The sequence below is a fragment of the Cyanistes caeruleus genome, chromosome 9 (genome assembly GCF_971803275.1).
Source record: "Cyanistes caeruleus chromosome 9, bCyaCae1.hap1.1, whole genome shotgun sequence".
In the NCBI taxonomy this organism is placed as follows: domain Eukaryota; kingdom Metazoa; phylum Chordata; class Aves; order Passeriformes; family Paridae; genus Cyanistes; species Cyanistes caeruleus.
Window position 1 is genome coordinate 26107794 of NC_141709.1, and position 20755 is coordinate 26128548.

At 51.0% G+C, this 20755-nt stretch overlaps 2 protein-coding genes across 2 annotated transcripts; one reads left to right on the top strand and one right to left on the bottom strand.

Annotated features, from left to right (window-relative positions):
- The first annotated feature begins 450 nt into the window (after positions 1–450).
- NSUN4 (NOP2/Sun RNA methyltransferase 4) lies at positions 451–4089 on the top strand. The gene is made up of 6 exons (XM_086841917.1): positions 451–606; positions 1157–1578; positions 1722–1876; positions 2013–2167; positions 2818–2942; positions 3667–4089. The coding sequence occupies exons 1-6, from the start codon at positions 487–489 to the stop codon at positions 3938–3940; spliced, it is 1251 nt and encodes a 416-aa protein (XP_086698043.1). The 5' UTR covers positions 451–486; the 3' UTR covers positions 3941–4089.
- Positions 4090–4584: 495 nt separating this feature from the next.
- LOC111933095 (vitamin D3 hydroxylase-associated protein-like) lies at positions 4585–14390 on the bottom strand. Its single transcript, XM_023932483.2, has 15 exons — positions 14083–14390; positions 12654–12767; positions 12189–12332; positions 10855–10988; positions 10264–10470; positions 9758–9798; positions 9418–9542; positions 8161–8286; positions 7676–7773; positions 7414–7513; positions 7270–7313; positions 6784–6823; positions 6244–6352; positions 5843–5988; positions 4585–5173 (listed from the first exon to the last, which is right to left on the bottom strand). The coding sequence occupies exons 1-15, from the start codon at positions 14293–14295 to the stop codon at positions 5048–5050; spliced, it is 1767 nt and encodes a 588-aa protein (XP_023788251.2). The 5' UTR covers positions 14296–14390; the 3' UTR covers positions 4585–5047.
- Positions 14391–20755: the final 6365 nt, after the last annotated feature.

Consider the following 20755-nt stretch of genomic DNA (forward strand, 5'->3'; position numbering starts at 1 on the left):
CCTTATCAATTTGGCTGTTCTTTATCCAAGTTCATGGTCCTTTTGCTGGCAGATTTCAGACTTTTATTAGGTTAAGCGTACCATGTAAATTCCAGTGTGTTCTGGTGTGGTTCGTTTTTGTCTTTTTTCCTGTGGCACAGAGGAGGGTCCAGCTGTGCCTGTGCATTTCTGCTGCAAAGCGCGTTTGTTGCCGGATCCTTCTCAGCAGCTGACGCCCAGACCCAGCTCAATAATTACCGGACAAACGTAAAAAGGTTGGAAGGGACCTTAAAGATGATGTAGTTCGGTCCCCGCCAGGGGCACGGCCGGGGTTCCCCGGTTGCTCCCGGTCATTCCCAGCCGCTCCCGGGTTGCTCCCGGTCATTCCCAGCCGCTCCCGGTCATTTCCAGCCGCTCTCCGGTTGCTCCCGGTCATTTCCAGCCGCTCTCCGGTTGCTCCCGGTGATTCCCAGCCGCTGCCGGGCCCGCCCCGGAAGGCGAGCGGCGATGGCGGCGCTGGGCGGGCGCGGGCGGGCGGCGGCCGCGCTGCTGCGGCGGGGGCCGGGGACGGCACCGGGAGCGATCCTGGCAGCGGGGCCCCGCCGGCACCGGCACAAGGAGAAGTGGGTGAGCTGGGCCGGGCGGGACCAGAGCACCCCACGGCGCTGCTTGCACCCCGCTTTTGTCCCCACTAACCTTTTGCACCCCCCTGCAAATCCCCTTCTCATCGCCCCCTTGCAGCTCTCGCTCCCCAGGCACGATCGGCCATTCACACAATCCTGGAATCGCTGAATGTGCCGAGTTGGAAGGGATGCATCAGGATGCATCTCCCGGCCCTGCAGGGGACACTCCCAGCAATCCCGCCCTGTGCCTGAGCATTGTCCCAGTGCTTCTTGAGCTCAGGCTTGGTGCTGTGACCGCGTCCCTGGAGAGCCTCATTCCGTGCCCATCCACCCCGTGGGTGAAAAGCCTTTTCCCGTTATCCAACATAAGCCCCCCTGTCACAACTCCATGCCATTCCCCCGTGTCCTGTCACACACTCTGGAAAGGCTTCCTGGAGCTGTGGCAGCACAGACCCCAGTGCTGGATTCTCCCAGGAAAACACGAAGGCTGGGTGGGAGGGCTGGGTATGGGGGTATCGAGGTATTTTAACACTTCTGCTCTTTTTCCCTGCCAGGCTGCCACGGCCCCGCGCATCCCGTCCACGCGGCTGGCGCTGCACCACTTCGACACCAGCTACAGCCTGCACCTGGGCGCCCTGTGGCCCTCGGTCCGTGCTGGCCTGCTCTGCCAGCAGAAGTACGGGGCCCTCCTCAACAACTTCGCTGCTGCTGACCATGTGTCCCAAGAGCTGGAGCTGCTCAATGCCACCGATTTTGTTTCTGAGGCCCTCCAAAAGGCACAGCAATGGCAGCGGGGTGCAGCCGTGGGGGAAGCGGCCAGAGGGTGCCAGGAGGGCTCTGGTGAGGGCAGGACTGGGATGCAGGCAGAAATGATGATGCAAGCAGAAATGTCCCCGCTACTTTGCGCCTCCATCAGCTCCAAAATCAAGTGTTACACCTTCCCCAGGGGTGACATCACGCGCTTTCGCCCTGCACGGTGAGACATCCCTGACAGACCACCCTGGTCATTGCCAGCCTCAGGGGCTGCTTCCATGTGTCCCTGTCCTCACTTCCAACTGCTCTTTTATTTTCTTTTCCACTCCAACATTTGCTTTTGTTGTGCAAACTGATGATTTCCAGGCTGGATTCTCTGGGGCTCCTCGACTATTACCTCATGGATGCAGCATCTCTCCTGCCTGTCCTGGCGCTCAACGTGCAGCCGGATGACTTTGTCCTTGACCTCTGTGCGGCTCCGGGTGGGAAGACTCTGGCTCTGCTGCAGACTGGGTTTTGTGGTGAGTGGGGATGGGTGTTCCCATGTGTAAATAAGGGCTGGAGGAGTCTACTGCACCCATTCGTGTCTGACCATTAATAATTTCTGTGTGTTTTTGCAAAAGTGACGTTCTCAGTGTGCCTGTTCTGTCCTGTCAGGACATCTGGCAGCCAATGATGTCTCTGTTTCCCGGACAAAGAGGCTGCACCAGATTCTCCACAGCTATGTCCCCAGAGAAGTCAGGGATACTGTGAGTGTCACATCCTACGATGGAAGGGACTGGGACCAGGTGAAAGGTGGCACTTTCCATAAGGTATGCATTTGGGAGCCACTGAAGATGAACCTATCAAGTTCACTTCCCTCTTCTTTTTAAGGAAGACAGCAGCTTATCCTTCCACTCTGTAGTTTTCTGTAATCATAAATGCAGAGAAAGAGGGAGGGAGGACCAAGCCACATAAGGAGTAATATTTCCTCCCTCTATTCCTTCCTGCAGGATCTGGTGCATATGTGCATCTAGAATTGTACCTTTATTTGCCTGTGTAATACCCCTTAGAAATCCTGTTCTTGTCCATCCCTGGAAGGGGTTAAATGTAAAGATTAGATAATCTTGGGTTCTCAGCCATGTCCAGCCGCAGGGGCTGGGTTTGGTGTTCAGGGGCTGGGTTTGGTACTCTGGGAGGCGTCGCTGCAGCAGCAATGCCCGTGTGTGCTGCAGGAGCTCTGCCAGGGACACACACAGAGCAGGGACATTAAATGAGAACATGAGTTAGTGCAGGATGTTTTCTACCATTTTTGCATGTTCCCAAAATGCCAAAGCAGCCAGATGATCACAGTTCAGTGTGGTGCACACCTGTTGAGAGCTGTTGGCAGGGGTGGAGGAGGTGGGCATGGGGCTGGCTGCAGAAGGGGACTTGCTGAGCTTGACCTGTGCAGGGGGCTGAGGTGGGAGCTCTGCTGCTGCAGGTGCTGGTGGATGTGCCCTGCACGACAGACAGACACTCTGCCATGGAGGAGGACAACAACATCTTCCACAAGAGGCGAACCAAGGAGCGTCAGATGCTGCCCATGCTGCAGCTGCAGCTGCTGATGTGAGTCAGCTCGGTTTTGTTGTGTTCCCTGGGTGCTGTGAGCAGCTCTCCAAGCACTGAAAGCTTACTCTGTCCCCAACTGGGAATGTGGAAACCATGTGTAGTTTTCTGGCAGTAACTGTTACACAAATCACAGTAAGTGTAAGAAATTGCAGATGCTCTTGGTCAGATCACTTGTCCTTCTGTCCCAGCAGTAGCTGTAGGATACAGGGAGAAGTGTCTGAGGAATGGGATGGGTGCATTTGTTTTGGGTGGTGATCTCCTGGCTCCTGGCAGGCAGCCCTGGAGGATTCCCAAGTGCTCAGCTATCCCAGCACACGGGAGGACTTGTGGTGCTGGGAAGTGCCACAGCTTGTCACTGTGTGCTGTGGCAAGAAGGTGGCAGATTAGAGTCCCATGGCAGCACTTGAACTGCAAGAATCTCTTCCCCTGTACATATATCCCATCCCTTTGGATGTGTCTGCAGGATTACACCTTCCAGCTGCTCTCCAGTAGCATCTCCCACGTTAAATCCTTTATAACTTATCTGACTCTTTTCCCTGGCCCAAAACCCTCCTCATGTTGCAGTGACACAGAGTGCTGAGCCTGTGGAGTTCAGTGGGGTTTGTCTGTCACTTCCTCCGAGTTCCCTGTTGGTTTCCCAGTTTGTGTGGGTGGGAATGCCCGTGTCCCTCCCTCAGAGTCCTGCTCATCCCGTGACACGTGTGTGTTCTCCTTCCTGCAGGGCTGGGATCCTGGCGGCGAAGCCGGGAGGAGAGGTGGTGTATTCCACGTGCTCCCTGTCCCCGCTGCAGAACGAGTGTGTGGTTGAGAGGGCGCTGGACATTGCAGAAGCCCAGTTCAACATCAGTGTCCACGTTGAGGACCTCAGCCACTTCCAGACGCTCTTCCAGGACACGTTTTCCTTCTTCTCAGACTGCCGGCTCGGGGAGCTTGTCCTGCCTCACCTCACAGCCAACTTTGGGCCGATGTATTTCTGCAAATTACGTCGCATGTAGAAGGAGCAGCAGACTCTGTCTGCTGTCAGGAAGCAGCCCAGTATTTAAGGGAAAGCAGAACTGCTTTGTATTTATTTTTCTTTCTGAAATGTCCCAAAGGAAGCCTGCTTTTTTACTGCAGACATAGGGAATAAATGAGAAAGACCTGCTGTGTTGTTTCCTGAATATTTATCTGTTTGAGACTGAGGTGTTTCATCTCGGAAAGAGAGAGAGGTCTTATCAGAGGGAGCGATTTATCCATCTGTGTGGGACAGGATAAATGGCCCTGCTCTCTTCCTCCTGTCTGACTGCTTTGATCCCACATGAGCAGGTTTGGGCTAACAAACACCATCTGGGGATCTCAGCCTTTCTGTCCCAGATCTCACCATCTGCATAAAATGAGTTGCATCTGTCTCTGCTTATCTCCTGCCTTCAGAGAGAGCAGCCTGAGGTACTGAAACCAGAGGTTCCTAAGAGCTCCCCTCCTGTGGGGCTGGAAATGTGCTTGAGATGCTGGAGAGGCCAGTGACTGTTGCCATCCCTCACAGCTAGGAAGGCTGTGGATAAGTGTGAATGTTCCCATGCTAAATGGCATTTAATGTCCAGTGAGCAGGTGTTTGTATGATTTTGAGTAGTAACTTTGTTTATAGAATCATCACCACCACTGAAGGATTACTGGAATTTATAATAAGAGTTGTGTAACTTACATTTTTATTTTTATGAGCAAAACACAGTGGTGGAAAGGGATGGACATGGCTGTATTCCTCATGGGGCCACCCCTAGTTACATCCACATGAAGTTACTCCGTTGCCAGCACGAAAATACTATTAAACTTCTGTAATCCTTTCCTCTCTGCACCACCCTGCTTCTGCAGGAGGCAGCACTGATGGAAATGGGGGTGGAGGGGTGAACCCACAGCCATGGCCATCCTTGCAGCTCCTAGATCTACCACTGTGTGAACCTATCTTGAGCCAGTCCTGCAGGGCAGCATCCTGCACAGGATCTGTGTTTATTGGCAAGGAGAGGGGTCAGGAGGTGGCGTTTCCTTCCCCCTCCCCTCCACAGGGTAGTCTGCACTGCTGGTGGCGGTGCTGCAGCACTGTCCCTTCTCCTCGGGGACCATGGTGACTATGCCACTCTCTTGTCACGGCTGAGGGTCTCCACCTCCTTCATGAAGCGCAGGCACAGCTCCTCCTGCCAGGGCAAGGCCACGCACTGCACGGCCACGGGCAGCCCCACGCCTCCTGCCACAGCCTGCAGCCGGGGCACAAGCAGGGAGGGGTCACCCGGGGGCCCAGACCTCCAGTGGATTTCGGGAACTTGGTTTAGGCCTGTGGCTCATCCCGCAGGGTGGGGAGGTTGGAGTTTGAGCCCTGTTAGCGGGCTGGGCAGAGGGAAGGCTCTTGCTCTGCTGTGGTAGAAATGGTTGCCAAACCTTGGGTGACATGTTTGACACACTTTCCCCTCCCCACACACACACCCCAGCCAGCTCTGCTTTGAGCTGTCTTGTAGGCAGATCCCTTTTCCTTCATCATCCTCATTCCTGATCCATGCTCCACTGACAGCCTGGGCCTGGTTGAAGGCAGCATGGAGCAGGAGGAAAATGCGGTGCTGTGGGCTGTGGCTGTTGCAATGACTGAAGCTCCCAGAAGCTTTTCTGCACGGCTCCTTGCTGACTTCAGCCCACCCAGTCTGCCCTAGGTCCTTTAGTCCCCCCAAAGCTTAGTGACTTACCTTTGGGGCCTGGGAGAAAAGGGATGGGTGTGTTCAAGGTGGATTTGGGGATTAGCAAGGGGTGTATAAAGAAGTTATTATTTTTTTTGCACTGAGCCCATACTGCTGGAGATACTTAGGAGCCCTTTATACCATTGAAAGTGTTACCTGAACTCCCATCAGCAGCCTCTGCTCCACCACTTCCCTTACCTGTTTCAGTGTCCGGTCCCAGGGGTCATCACAGCATCCTTTGTAAAGCTTTAGCTCTTCCTCATCAGCCTCTGTCACGCTGCTGACGGGAACAACCCCGGCGGGGAAGTTCAAGACGTTGTACAGCATCGTGGAGGAGATGGCACCTGAGGAAGGAGAGGATGCAGGCAGTCACAGCCTCCTGTCTTACTTCAGAATTACACATTTCATATTCCCTGGAGCCCTTGAGAGCTGTGGATGTCTCCACCTGCTCAGAGAGCTCTGTGTGGTTGCTTTTCCTTCCTAATTCCCATAAAATGCTTGGGTGGGCGGTGAAGCTCCATGGTAGTGGATGTTTCCCTCCACTCTCAGCTGCTGTGGTTGGTTCTTTGCCCTCCTGGGAAGGCCCCAAACTCACTTACTGAGGAGTTTCCTGGGGTATCCCGTGTTGAAGGCAGGCCCCAGGACAGGGCACAGCACAACGTCCAGCTGGAGTTCCTTCCACTGGCTGATGAACTGGGAGCGGTACACCTGGGGGAGGAGAGGGGCTTGTTGTGGAGCCATGTCCATGCCTGGAGCCTCTCAGCCTCCCCAGGCACACCTGAGGAGGCAGCAGCAGGCAGGGACGAGGCAGAGGAGTGTGTGTTTGCCCCCGCAGCATGTGGCCAGACCGTGGCCAGGAATTTGAGAGGTCCCAGTTTAGCCATCCCCACTCCCAGGACAGCCTTCACTGTGCCTGGGCATGAGCACTGCAGGCAACCAATGAAGTCCTGTCTGGGCCCATCAAAAGCCCACACACCCCTTTCCTGTCCTTCTTTGTGCTTTTCCCCCCATCCTGTCTCCTCCCTAGCACCCCCTCCCCTGCACAATCTTTTTTCAAACCAATGACTCTCTGACCTGGCACTTGCCACAAAGCCTCAACTTGTAGCATGATGCCAGAGAGGAAAATCCTTGAAACACACCTGTATTTGATGGTGGTGATTCCACATCTCCCTCACTGACCTGCAAGTGGAAATCATAGCGACATCTTTAAGCTTTAAGAGGAGGAGGAATTGCTTAAATAGTCCTCTGGGTTGATAAACCCTGGTGATTTTAGCAATTGGTTTAAACAATACAGCTTTCACAATCTCCCTAAAGTTTCCTTTGGCACCTGGTCAAGCAATTAAGTGGCAAATATCTGGAAGTGCTGGAGAGAAGGTTTCCCTGATGGCCCTGGATTTAATACTCATCTCCTCCACAGGCTTCCTGTAATGACTTTACCCATTGAAGTGCCTCATTCCTGTCAGGCTATCGCTAGGGGCAGGGAAACTGTGTCCAGGAATGAAGGACAGCCCCTGCAAAGAGCAGATCACAGCTTCTTGTGAATCCAATCTCCCCCAGCCATGGACACCTAGAGGAGAAGGTATCACCCAATTCCATGGACGTCCCTGGGGACAATGCCATCTTACCTCATTCCAGCCAAGGCACCCAGGTAGTCAGCCAGGCGGGGAAACTGGAAAGGCACGAGGTTCCTTAGGGACATGACATGGGGCTGCAGTAACTTGTGTCACCCTGGGAAGTCCCTGTTCCTGTCCTGAGGGACAGGGACTCACCAGAGGTTTAAGAAGCAGAGCCAGCAGCTTCTTCACCAGCCTCGGGATCTTGCAGGAATTCACCTGTGGTTTCAAGCCTGGATCTACAATATCTCCTGTGCTGAGAGATGACAAGAGGATGGGGTCATGCTGTTTGCTCTTTCTCAGAAACCTGAGTGTTGCCTTTTTGGGGTGGGAGGGCTGGGCTCATTGTGGCTGTGCTGTGCTCCCGGCGTGGGGATGGAGGTGTTGGCAGCACTGCTGCCAGAGGGCTCCTACTTACAACACATCCAACCAGGCACGGCCTCCATCAGCAAAAAACGTCTTCATAAACAGTTCAGTCATGACATAGGGGACCCGAGGAGGAGAGAAGGGCACCAGCTGCACCAGAACACAAGATTATGTGGCAGCCTGGGGATGTGAATAATTTCCGAGACCCGAATGTGGGTATTCCTCAAAGGCAGAGAAGCACCTCCCTGGGCTCCATGTGCAAAGAGAAGCCCTTGGCTTCCAAAGAAGTTCAACTGTTTTCCATCTAGGCATCTCCCCATGAGCTTATTCCTGCTGATTGCCCATGCACTGCTCCCTTAGGCAGAGGGGTCTCTGCCTGTGTTTGGAGCTGGAATAACATAATCCCATACTTCAGCCAGGTCGTTTTAGCCACAGATGTGCCTGGGAGCTGTGTCTGGTTTCTGAAGGGTGATTTCCTCAGCGAGGAGCGAGGCTGGGGACACCCTGGGGATAAGAGCAGGGGGTGGTGGTGATCACCTGGTGCCCAGCTGCCTGCAGAGCTCGCCTGGTTTCCTTCACTGCCCTCCTCATGCAGGGGGGCAGCGGGAAGTAGCCGTCAGTGTCGTAGTACCCGACCCGCAGGGGAGTGGAGCTGGAGTACACCTGGAGCAAAGAGACACCAGTTTAGTGTTCCTATTCCTTATGGGATTGCTGTGAAAATCCTTTAGACATACACCATTGGCCAGGTGTGGGACTAAGGCTGGATCCAGCCCCACCCACACTACATCAAGAAAGCAAGGGGGGTGCTCCCTGAACCTTGTGACCCTGGGGAAGGGTCTCCCCTTCTCCTTGTATTTCCCTATTAATCTCTTAGATATGAACTTAGATATGAGCAGCCAGTCTAGATTGGACTCAGCTGTACCTAGCCTCTGTCAGGAGTTTAGAAAGCAAGGGACTCCTTTCTGAACCTTGTGACTCAATGGGAGGGTCTTCCCTGCCCTTTGCACCTTGTCCTTTGCATCCTCACTCTCCATGCAAATCATTCCAAAGCGACACTAAGCTGGCTTTCCTTGCTCCATCTGCATCATAAGTAACAGAATGAACCCTGTCACTGAACTTTGTCACCCTTTTGCAAATTTATATTAAAACCTGCTTTTCCCAAAGCCTTTGACAGTGATTCTTTGGGTGACCTGAATCACTCATTCATGGCACCCACCCCGCTGGGGGTAGGTCTGCTCCCATGCTGACACCCACTGCAGAAGGGGGCAAGAGTTCCAGATGCTAAGGGGTGACTAATACTCTGTTTTGCTGTTTATAGTTACCCTTTCCAAATGTCTACCCCTGCCTTTTTCTCCAGGCCCTCCTTCAGGAGGAGCACAGCCACTCTAGACAAGTGGATTCAGCCACTGCTAAAAAGTGTGGATGTGGAAAAACCTCCTGAAGCTGGTCTGCTGCAGAGAGAAAGGGAACACTCTCAGCTAAGAGATTTGCTGGAGCAGTTTCTGATCCTGTCTCATCTTCCCCTAAAGATCTCCAGCTATTTGCTCCCAGTGTTGCCTTCTTCCCCACTCTTTCCTGGATCCTCTCACTTCAATAAGCTGCATTCCAGCTGAGAAGACGCACAGAATAACTTTTGATTTCTCTATTTTTAATTTTTTTTTAAATGACAATTATGAATTGTGCCCTCAAAGAGAGTTATTTTGCTGAAAACCAGTGCTGTAAAGACAACTGGACCCTTCAGGAGAGTGTGTGGCACCCTGGAAGGAACCGGGGCTTGCTGAGTGAGGGCCTCACCTGCTCATTGAAGGGGATGGGGGGCACGGTGGGGTCCAGCTGGAACATCTCCTGGCACAGCAGCGCCTTCATGCACAGGGCCAGGCTGTCCACATCCCTCGCCATGGGCCCCATAGCACAAGGGACTGGATGGGATGAGAGCAGACACCCACATTGGGCAGATGGATGTGCCAAACACCGGCCCACCCCTCTGCACAGCCACGCTGGGGCGAGCAGGCAACGAGGGACGTTTCAGATGGACTCCAGACAGGCCTTTGTTGGCTCAGGTTTTCTTCTGGCCTACAGGAGAACATCAGGCTCTTCACAGGATATAGGGTAAAGGAACTTAAAATTCACGTACCTGCCAGGATGCCGTTGACAGGGCCAGTCACTCCAGACAGGCTGTGGGAAAAGAAGAAGCATATTGTCATTTCAGTAATGGGGAAATATTCACAATATGTTTGAAAAGCATAGTGGGGTCTCCAGCTCAGACACAGAAACAGAAGGAAATTATTTCAAAAATTTGAATTGAGTAGTGTCAAACATGAAATTTTGGCCAAAATAAAACAAACGAACAAACCTGAACCCCAACAAATCTTGGTTTTGGTTTAACCAAAACTGTTCCATTTTGGCATTATTTAACCACTTTAACTCCCTTTTATTTTTAACTCCAGGCTAGATTTACAATGAAAATACGCCCATTTCCCCCAGAACTGCACCATGCCATGTCCTGGGAGAGGTTTTGAGCAAAGCAAACCACCTTCTAAGAGCCACCCTCTCTCCTCCCTCCAGGTACTCACCCAGCACTTTTCCCCTTCGGCCAAGCTTGGCCATGAGCAGGGCTGGAAGGGCAGCCCCAGCACCCACCTGAGCCTCTCAGCCGTGGGTTTGAGGCCGCAGAGCCCGCAGAAGCTGGAGGGCAGGCGGATGCTGCCGCCGCTGTCGGAGCCGATGCCCAGGATGGAGCCTCCCCCCGCGATCAGAGCTCCCTCCCCTCCCGAGGAGCCCCCAGGGCACTTCTGGGGGTTGAAGGGATTCAAGGTTTGGCCAAAGATGGGGTTGCTGCATTCGTAGCTGGGGAGAAGAAAGCCAGGAAAGAGGCTGTGAGGAACAGCCAAACGCCTTGGGTTTGTTTGCTTTCTCTTGCAGAAAGCCTGTGTGGCATAACCAGCCCCATCCTTTCATCCTGTAAGTCCCTCAGGACACAGCTCATTCCCACGAGCCTCTGCTCTCCCTCCCATGCACAAGTGCACTCGATTTCTCGTAACTCATGGTAGGTCTTTTCCCCTCTTTATCTTATCTGACAGCTCTTTCAGCTGAGATTGTTGCCAGATAATGGAAGAGGGACTCTCCAGGCCATATCTCAGGAGCCAGGAAGGAGCCTGTCCAGGGACCTACAAGCTGGGATTTTCCCTCAGAAGTACAACCAGAGGGAAGAGCTTTAATGATGTATGTCACCTGAGAAGGGATTGTGGCACATTGGTCATCGCAAATGGGATGGCCCCTTGTTTCTTCAGGACCTTGACCAGGACACTGTCCTCCTCCATCAGAGTGCCCAGGCACTGCACAAGCCCACAGGTTGCCAAGTGTCCCTGCAGAGAGAAGAAGTGACAAGGGACACGTTCAGTGCCGTTCCCTTGCTCTTTTGGAAGGATCATCTGGCATTCCTTCGGGGTTTGTGCATTTGGCACCAGCCCATTCCGTTGCGAGCCCTTGCTCGAAGGACTCCCTCACCTTCCATCCTTGGCAGAGGGCTGCCAAGAACTCACTCAAGGGTTAAAGCTTCTCCTGAAGCTCTCTTTGCTCTTTTCCTTGCTCCTTTTCTCCCCTGACCCCAAAGCAGCTCCATACTCCATAGGTGCACTAGCTCAGGATCAAACCCAGCGTCCTGTAGTCCAAGTGAATCCACCAGTGGGTGTTCAGGGAAGGAATAATCCCAGGTAAACAAAATATGTGAGCCTTTTCCAGTTAGCCTTGGTGTTTGGGGCTTGCTTTGGCCTTAAAGCCCTCAACTTTAGTGCAGCCTGTACTGTGTCACATATCAGAGGAGAAATCATCTGTGTCTACAGCTGTTCACCCCTGGTTGTTCTCTGCTGATGGAGGTTTGTGCTGCTTGTGGCTGGGGTAGAGTTGCTTTTCTTTGCAGAAGCCACTGTAGGGCTGTGCTTTGGATTTTGTGCTGTAAACAGTGTTGATAACACAGGGAAGTTATTGTTATCACTGAGCAGGCCTTGCACAGAGCTCCTCATGCCCCCTCACCAGTGAGCAGGCTGGGGGTGCACAGCTGGGAGGAGACAGTCAGGACAGCTGACCCCAAGTGACCAGAGGGACATTCCACATCATGCTCGTGAGTCATGATCAGCATATAAAGCTGGAGGAAGAGGAAGGAAGGGGAGATGTTTGGGGTGATGGTGTTTGCCTTTCCCAGTTACCATCACACGTGATGGAGCCCTGCTCTCCTGGGATGGCTGAACACCTGCCTGCCCATGGGATGTGGTGAATGAGATACTTGTTTTGCTTTGCTTGTGTACAGTTTACCTAATACACCGTCCTTATCTCAATACACAAGTCTCATCACTTTTACCCTTTCCATTCTCTCTCCCACATCCCACTGGGTGTGGACTGAGTGAGTGAGTGAGTGAGTGCCCACTGGGTTGCAGCTGCCTCAGACACAGCCAGGTTTCCTGTGGTGGGAGGGAGGGATTGGGCCCCTTCCCCATTCTCCATGTCCCACCACTTCACCACCCATCCCAGCCCACGATGGGACACTCCACAAACACAAAGGGAAGAACCTTGTGGCCAATGTGATCCTTGATGCTGACGGGGATTCCATACAGCAGCCCTTTCTCCTTGTGCCGTTGTATTTCCTGGAGCTGCTCCTCACACTCTGGGATAAAGTGTCGCACACAGTTTGTCTGCTGGGTCACTTCCAGGGCCTTGGTTGGACGTGTGGAGGGACAGAAAGTGTTAGAATAGAACAGCATCATTACACAGCTGCACTGAGCAGCTACCTTGATCTACAAAATATGACACAAATAACCCCCTCCCCAGAGCTTCCCAGCTCAAGCCATCTCAAAGGGCTGTCCACTGATGGATCTGACCCAGGAAACAGAACATGTTTTTCTCTTAATATCTGCTATATAAAAGGCTGGTCATAATCCAGCTCCAACGAGCCTTTTCAGCCACCAGCACACACACCATGGCATGGAGAATGTAAAAGATTTGCTTTGCCCATCTCAGTGTGGATGGACACTCACCTTCTCTATGTAGGTGTAGAGGACAGTCCTGGGGGACAGAGACTCTTCCTGGAGTCTTCCAGTGAGTTCCAGCAGGGGCAGGGACAGAATGGCATCCCTCTGGACACTGGGGACCTGCAGGGGGAAGATGAGGGAGCTCCAGTTACCCTTTGGCTCAGGGGATAAGGCTGTTAAGTTTTGCTTAACAAGTTAAGCTTGTTAAGTTTTGTCAACATTATCAACATTCCAGACTGTGCTGGAAAAGCAGATTCTGCATGTGGGGGTTCAGACCTTGAGCTCCCAAGTGTTTTATCCTGAGTTTGGATATCAAAACCAGTAACCTAAGTGTAGAAGGGCTTTGTCCATCCACTGCAGCAGAGGACATGGTAATGCCTTTCTCCTGGCGTGGGGGGACTTACCCACTGACCAAGACATAACCTCAGCTGAACAAACACTGCCCAGGGCAGAAGGTACCAAAGTCCTTGCACACCAGTCTCAGGCTGCCCTTTCAGCCCTCAGAACAGATAGAGGCAGTGCATGTATAGACTGAGAACAAACATTTAACAGCTCAAGCCCATCAAACTGCAAGGAAGTCAGCAGGGACTCAAAGGTGGTCTACTCAGGTAAAGAAGACTGGCAGGTCTCAGTGCCAACAGGTTTTTAGAGGTTTTATACCACATATTTACATTTATATAGCTCTGTATTTAAGAAAAAAGGTTGTAGATATATGTCTCACTTGTAGCTGGTATGGTTTGTGTGGTACCTGTACAAACATGAGCTGGTTTACCCAGTATGTCTTCAGAAGTGAATGGAGCAGAAAGGAAAGGTGGTTAGACATGAGGTTGCAGTAGGAATTCAGGGCTATGCTGGTTGGATGCCTGGCTCATTTACCCCCATGTCATGTCCTGGTTGCTCCCAGGGGACACTGAAAACCCTTTATTAGGGTAAATTTAGACCAGGCACCTTCTGGGCAGCCTGATGGGATGTCTCACTGACTGAGAATGCTGCTTTTGGAGACACCCCTTGAGCTGTCCAGATGCCAAGTTTTAGAGACAAAGGCATAGGGGTGTGAACAGATGTGCAAACTTAGAGTTAAGTAGAGGAAAAAGCTTTCTTGCTTCTACCCATTTTTGGCAAGAGGCATTTCCAGATCATGAAAGAATTGGGGTTTGGATCAGTGAAGACCCAGAGCATCATCACCTGCATTGCTCAAAAACATCTTCTCAGTGAGTAATTCACATTCCCCAAGCTGCAGACTCCCACCACATCTCATCCAGCCTGAGGAGGGCAGTGATCTCCCTTTCTCCCAAGGCAGCCTTTCCCCTTGTTGAGGGCTGCTGGCACATCTCCTCCTTATGAACACTACAGGGCCATGAGCTGGAAGGAGGAGCTGTAGGGCAGCGTCTGCAGACATCCCAATGGGACTCAGATCCCCAGGAGGATGGGTTACCTGCTCCCTGAACTGCTGGACAGCCTTTGCCATTTTCTTCATACCCTCATCCCGGGTCCTCCGAGCCTCTTCCATTTTCTTCTGGATCATCTTTTTGCCCAGCCATTTCCAGACCACCAGGGCTGCCACGGAGCCGCCAAGCAGGGTGAGGGCAGCAGAAGTGTCCACCTTCCTCTCTGGCAGGAGCTGTGTCAGCTGCTGCTGGATCATCATGAGTATTTCTGCTCTCTGAGGGTGCACCGAGAAAGAAAAGCAAGGCAGGTACAGGAGACCTCCCCTGGCTCCCCAGGCCCATCCGTGCCCCCAGCACCACTATCCTGGGGCAGCAAATAGTTCAGATAGTTCAATCCAAAGCTGAGCCCTGCAAAGCTGCTGTAGGTGGAGCATGCAGTGAAAATGATTAACCACAAAATGGAGAGAGTTAAGTTTGGCCAGTGAACCTTGTGTTCATTGGGGTATTGGGTTTATAGGGGCTTTTTGGACTGTGGGAAGTTCTCCGCTGGGGAGGACTGTAGGATCAACTGAACAAATGAAGCATGGGAATTGCTGCTCTCCTATTTCCTGTGTAGCCTGAGAGGACAATGGGAGAAGAGGAAAAACAGCTTGAAACAACAAAGCTCCCCTGCACAGGGCTGGGGAGTGGTATGCTGAGGGAATGCATAGTTGTACCCTGGGTTCACCAAGTCCTTTCTGCTGCTGCCGTGGTGGCCAGAGGATGTTTTGGCACTGCCGTGGTGTCCTCATGCACCAGAAGGAGAGGCTGTTCCACCCTGTGACAAAGCACGTTGGTATTGCCTTAGGAGTGGAAAATCCCACAGGCTTGCAGGCCAGAAGAGAGCTATTTCCACCAGACACTGGAATGGCTGGTGTCTGACATCTTTCCAGCACAGATGCATCTCACTGCAAGCACCAAGAGCCACACACTGAGCTGAAGGCAACAGCTCAGCCAGCATCAGCTATGGTCTGTCTGCAATCTCCTCCGGTGCTTTTGGAAGGTGAATCCTCACTATGTGTCCCCTCCTTGGGAAAAGAGTCTGGGCAGCTATGGATTGTGGCTTACAAAACTTTGCAAGCTTCCAGCAGAGTGTGGAACTGGATATGGAATGGAGGCTGAAGAGCCCTCTCCCTTCAGGGCTAAGTGGTCCTCTGGTGCTCAGTTTCCCATTGTCACGTCCATTCTTAGCAGTTGTAGGAGTTTACTGCTGTTTTCTGTCACAATTTTTGTCAGCTGGGAATGTTCTTATCTTAGTTCTTAACTACAGAAATTTATGGGCTCTGGACAAATCTGGCTTTGGTGTCCTGAAGGAACCATTCTGGAGCTGGCAGCAGTGTGGTAACAAACTGAGCTGGCCTTTTCCTGTGTCCATTCCAGGGGCAGCCTTCCTTGGGGGATGCCCCCTCAGCTATGGCACTGCTGCTGTGAAAGGAGCTTGGGGACGTGCCAGCAGCTCTCCCTGCTCCTGCTCCATGGTGCTGGCTGCAGCAGGAGCTTCCAGAAGGTGCAGAGTGGTGCATGTGAGCAGAGTCAGCATGCAGCAATGCCCAGCCCTCTCCCAACCCTCATCCAGCCTCCAGGAATCCATGCAAGCGCTTCCTGAGGCTGAGGTGGGTTCTTTGCCTGTGTGACAGCACCACAGCCTCTGTGATGGGCTGAGTAGACGTGGGAGAGTTTTCTCCCTGTGCTGGGAAGTGTCGGGGAACTGGCCTCCCACATCTGCCTGTGCACTGGGATCTGTGCCCTGATGCTGCCCTTTAGACACTTGGTAAATGTTTGACACAGACACAGCTGTGTCTGGGCTCACTGGGCATTTCAAAGGGCAAGTTCTTCAGCAGGCACAGCTGCATTTCCAGATGGCTGGATGCTGCTGGGGAAAACCCTTCTATCAATGTGCCAGCACCTCCACATCCTCATGAATCCCAGGTATGACTCCTCCTGCCACCACAAGGCCACAAATCCAAGGGAACCTAAAGGAGGGAGGTAGAAGGATGTCCCAAGCCAAATTTCAAATCCACAGCACAGGAGACAGACCTGCCTGACTCAGAGGTCAATATCCACTTCTCCATGTTGATTTTGTCACCTGAATTGATCCAAGACCAAGGTCAAACCCACTAGTGGAGATGAGAGCCATGACCCTTTTCACAGGCAGAGTCAGTCTGTAACAGCTGGTCTGGGATTTCACTGTGGCATCCACAATGTGCCCCTCACTTTGACCATCCCAGAAAAAGACAGCTAAGCCAAGTCAGAGAGTCCCTTCTGTCCCCAGCAAGACCTGCACCATCTTTGCTTGCAGGAGCAGAACTCCACTGACTCACTCTCAGCAGGTTCATCTCTCAAGCAGGCTGTGTCTTTTTCTGAAATTCTAACAACTGAACTGTTTTCTCTCTAAATTGGTAAGAAACATTTTGTCAGCTTTGACCCCGTTTTGAATTAAAATGCCAGATAATAAATCCTGACAGCTTGTGTCTTGTGTTCACATATTTGTAACCAAACACTCTGATGATATTTTTAAAACTATTTACAAAATGGGGCATGTTATGCTGCTCTGAAAGAATTTTAAAGACATTTTACAAAATACTGACATAATAGTGAAATGGGCTGGACCCCTCTGGGGAACTTGTTCAAGTTGGCTCAGAGGGCTGAATAAATGTTTTCTGGGAACTCTCCAGTTTCTGACTCATTTCAGCCTGGAGTATCCATTGGAAGCATAACACTTTCCTCATTCCAGTCCAACTCCACCAGCACTCACAGAACATAACAGCTGCTAAGAAACTTTCCCCTACCTAAGCTGCAACTTTCCAAACACCAAGGATATCAGTTGAGAGGTGAGGGTCTGTCTCCAACAACCCTTTTTCACATTGCTCAGCCAGGACCCTGTTGGCTTTTCTGGAATAAGCTGTGATAGGATGGGAAGAGAGAACTCCCATAGCAACCCTCAGACCTCTGACAGCAGGGGCTGCTTTCACTCCTCACCATCCCTACATTTTTCCCACTTTTGTGGGCATTTCACTATTTTCCTGCAGATTTTTCATAGCCAAGTTGTATGAATCCTACTTAGAACCTGTCCAGCAAGGCTGCTGCAGAGAGCTGTTCTTCACCAGAAGCCCAAGAGCATTCCTACTTCTTCCATCATGTCTGGTGTCTTGCACAGGTCTGTCCCCACGGGGTGACAGCTGTGACTTCAGTGTCCTGATGCTGAGGGACTGGGATGTTCCCAGCTGCTCCAGGACTGGGCACAAAGGGCAGGAAGCTGGGCTGTCACTGGCCTCCCATGGGCAAGCAGGGAATGTAGGAAGCTGGAGAACAGTAACAGGAAAGAAAAAAAAAAAAAGAAAAAGAAAAAGAAAAAAAAAGAACAGATTGAGACCATGCTTGTAGAGATGAGGATTTTTGCAGGAAACAGCTGTTTCAGAGTGAAAGACGTACCAACCCTAATTTTTGCTTTTTTGTGTGTTTCAAGGGTGAGCCTTGTTATGTTCAGGTGTTCAATTTCACCCACTTTTTGAACATTTGCTTTAAGCTTCTTCAACTACCACCTTCCCTGAACCATTTTTTGAAGCAAATGTCTGGTATCCTTGTGAATGTTTGTGTCCCTAATTTTCTCTGCCACTGCCTGCTACATAGAGAGCTTTGTGTGTTTTGGATACTGTAAGGGGACAACTGACCCATTCTAACCACTCATGTTCTGTTGGTGTAAGTCCTTCTAGGGAGTTTTATTTGCTCCTGGTGTTATGATTAGGCAACAATGTGAACTGCAAACTAAAGAAAAAGTCCTGCAAAATAAAGTAAAAACAAATAAAAAGCCTGGATTTTCTGATGCTTGTTTATTTACCTGGCCACAGAATGAAATGTGGATTAAGGAGGGCAGATTTAAATTATTCAGATCAAGAGAGAGGAGGAAAAATGATCAAAGACCACAGCCAGGATATTGTGCTGAAGATGAAAGAAACTAGTGAAAAACAAAGCCCTTTTGGCATTTGCACATGGTTCTGTGAGACAGACCAAAGCCTGGACTTTGGTCAGTGCTGGGCAGCTGGACAAGCACTCTGCAAACACACGGTGCAGGTCTGCAAGGGCAAGGGAAGGAGCTGCAGCAGGGCTGCAGACTGCAGCACTTGTGCTGGTGGGTGTGGAAGGGGCTGACATTCTTTCTCCGGACTGGAGGAGGCCTGGAGGAAGAGCTCTCCTGAAAACTTGAAGTATGCCCTGCTAAATGGGTTTCTCTGCGAGTGTTTCAGCACCTGACCTCACCAGAGTGCTCTCAGCATCACCCTCCCCACTTTCCCCTGCATTTATGCAGCAATGGCAACTGATGTCATGAACAACCTGGCTGGAGAAGGGCCCTAAATTTTACCCAGGAAGGTGCTTTGCTGTCTGCCCAGCTGAGGCATGATCTGTAAATTCCTCAACAGACCCCTAAATCAAGTCTGAACATGTATCTTATTTCCCTCACACTTTTTCAACTTTTCTTCTGGATGTCTTTTCTACCTCATCCACCCCAGTGGCGGGAGAGTTTTATCCAAGCATCCATGTTCTCTCCCTTCAGCATCTGCTGGATCATAGGGAGAAATTCCTTTTGGTTGTTGGGTCTGGGAGTGAGTGCTGCAGGATCCTGAGATCTGGTGGCTGGCTGGAGGCAGGATAGAGGAGAGCAGGAGGAACAGCAAATCCCATCTAGAACCATCCACAAGGAGCAGCTGGAGTGCAGAACACAAGTATGCCTGGAGAAATTCCTTTTAGAAACTGGACTTTTTCACTTGGTTCCGCCTTGCAAGGATATGGAAGGGTATAGGAGTGAAGGACACTTCACAAAACAAGATCTGTGCATGCTCAGGTGTAGCCAGGAATTCTACCTGGGCAGATTACTTGTTTAATGGAGAGCTCCAACCTTCCCTTTGAGAGTTAAACTTTTTTTTTTTTTTTCTGTTTTGCTTCTGTTTCTGTACTTCTTGCACCTTCTGGATTTCTCAGTCCCTTCTGGGCCAAGCTCCTTTGGAATACTCCTTCACAGGGAGTTCCTTTTACCTCAGTTCTCCAGGTCAGGAAGAAAACTCCAAAGCCTGTCAGGATCTTGTTTCTTTATTAGGATGTTATCAAAATACTTGGCAGACTTTTCCAGACTTTTTGCTCAAGTTCAATTCATCCTGCCCTTTTGGCTCACTTTGGCCTTGAAGGCACAAAATGGCCCCAAACTGTGTGGCCTTTTTATCTTTATGCTTATCCAATTGTCGTATATTAGACATGTATAATAGACATGTATATTATTTTTCTTAATGACCCAACGACCCAACACCTGTGTGCTGCACTGGGGCATTTTCTATCCAATCACTTACTACTACCCAAAAACCTCTAGAAGAAGAACATGAAGAAGAAAGAAGAAGGAAAGGAGACAACACCCTAAATCCTCCATCTTGTCTTCTGCTTTCTAAACTAGTTTAAACTCTAAATTCCAACTTTTTCACCCAGTGACTTAAGAAAACTTTCTAATCTACACACTCACACTTTTATCTTTTCTATCTAACTTTAACAGTTGTTTTCATGTAACACCATGAAAACATGCCCATAAATTTCATGTTATATGAAATTCAGTGTTCTCCTGGCTCTCAGAGACAAGGGCAGACACTCTGTGTCTCAGACTCCAGCAGAGAGGACAGTTAAAGACCCTTTGCCCCTGGTCTGGGAGGGTCACAGTCACTCCACAGGCTGCCCCGTGGTGGTGCCCCCAGCAGCAATCCTGAAGAGGATCCTGCAGAGGCATCTCCTCGGAGCAGGGAGTGCCAGGTCAGAGGTGGTGAGTCAGGCTGTGTGACTGTCACGCTCCCTGTGTGACTCAGACCTGCTGGTGGCCACGGGAGGCAGCTGGATGACTGCAGCATCCCTGCCAGCCCCAGGCAGGCAGGTGAGTACCAAGGGCGGTGTCACCTCTTCTCTGTGCTGGCAGGCTTGGGGAAGGAATCACGCTAATGATCATTGCTAATGATCGTGTCTTATTTCAACACACACTTGCTTATTCAAAGTATCTCTTTCATCACTCCCCCTTTGTCCTCCAGCCTCTTCTTCCACCTTGAGAGCGACGGATGGGTCAAGAAACATCACACAATTGTCACGGTGTTGTTGGAAGCACCAAACAGTGGAATGGCCTAAGTGTAGTCACAGAAATGCTTCCTCACTTTTCCCTGAAGTGTTTGTAGGCAACAAAGCCTCATCTTTTCCCATTGCAGAAATAATGAGGAGCAGGAGCGATGACAGACCAGTTAACATTTCTCTCAGCTTATGGTTAAACAGAGAACATTAAGCTAAACTGCTCAACTGCTGCATGGGGTGGAGATCTAGGCAGCAAATGAGTTCAGGAAGGGTTCAAGTTTGTGGAGGAGAGCTCTTTTGGCAGCTGTTTAAATCCATGGGCTGACTGCAAGTTTTTGCCAAAAAGCCTCTTGGCCAAACTATGGCACAGCCAGAGAGGGAATCCTGCACTTGCCAGGTTATACTCTCCCACAAACATCTGCTCCTGCCCGCTGTTGGAAGTAAAATATTGCAGTAAAGCTCTTTGGTCTTACACCATACAACAAATAATATTAAACTTCAGATATTGGATCCCTTTGGTCCAGAATTAACTCCTTTGGCTTTTTTTTTTTCACAGTTTAACAGTGAAGGACAATTTAGACAGAGACAAGC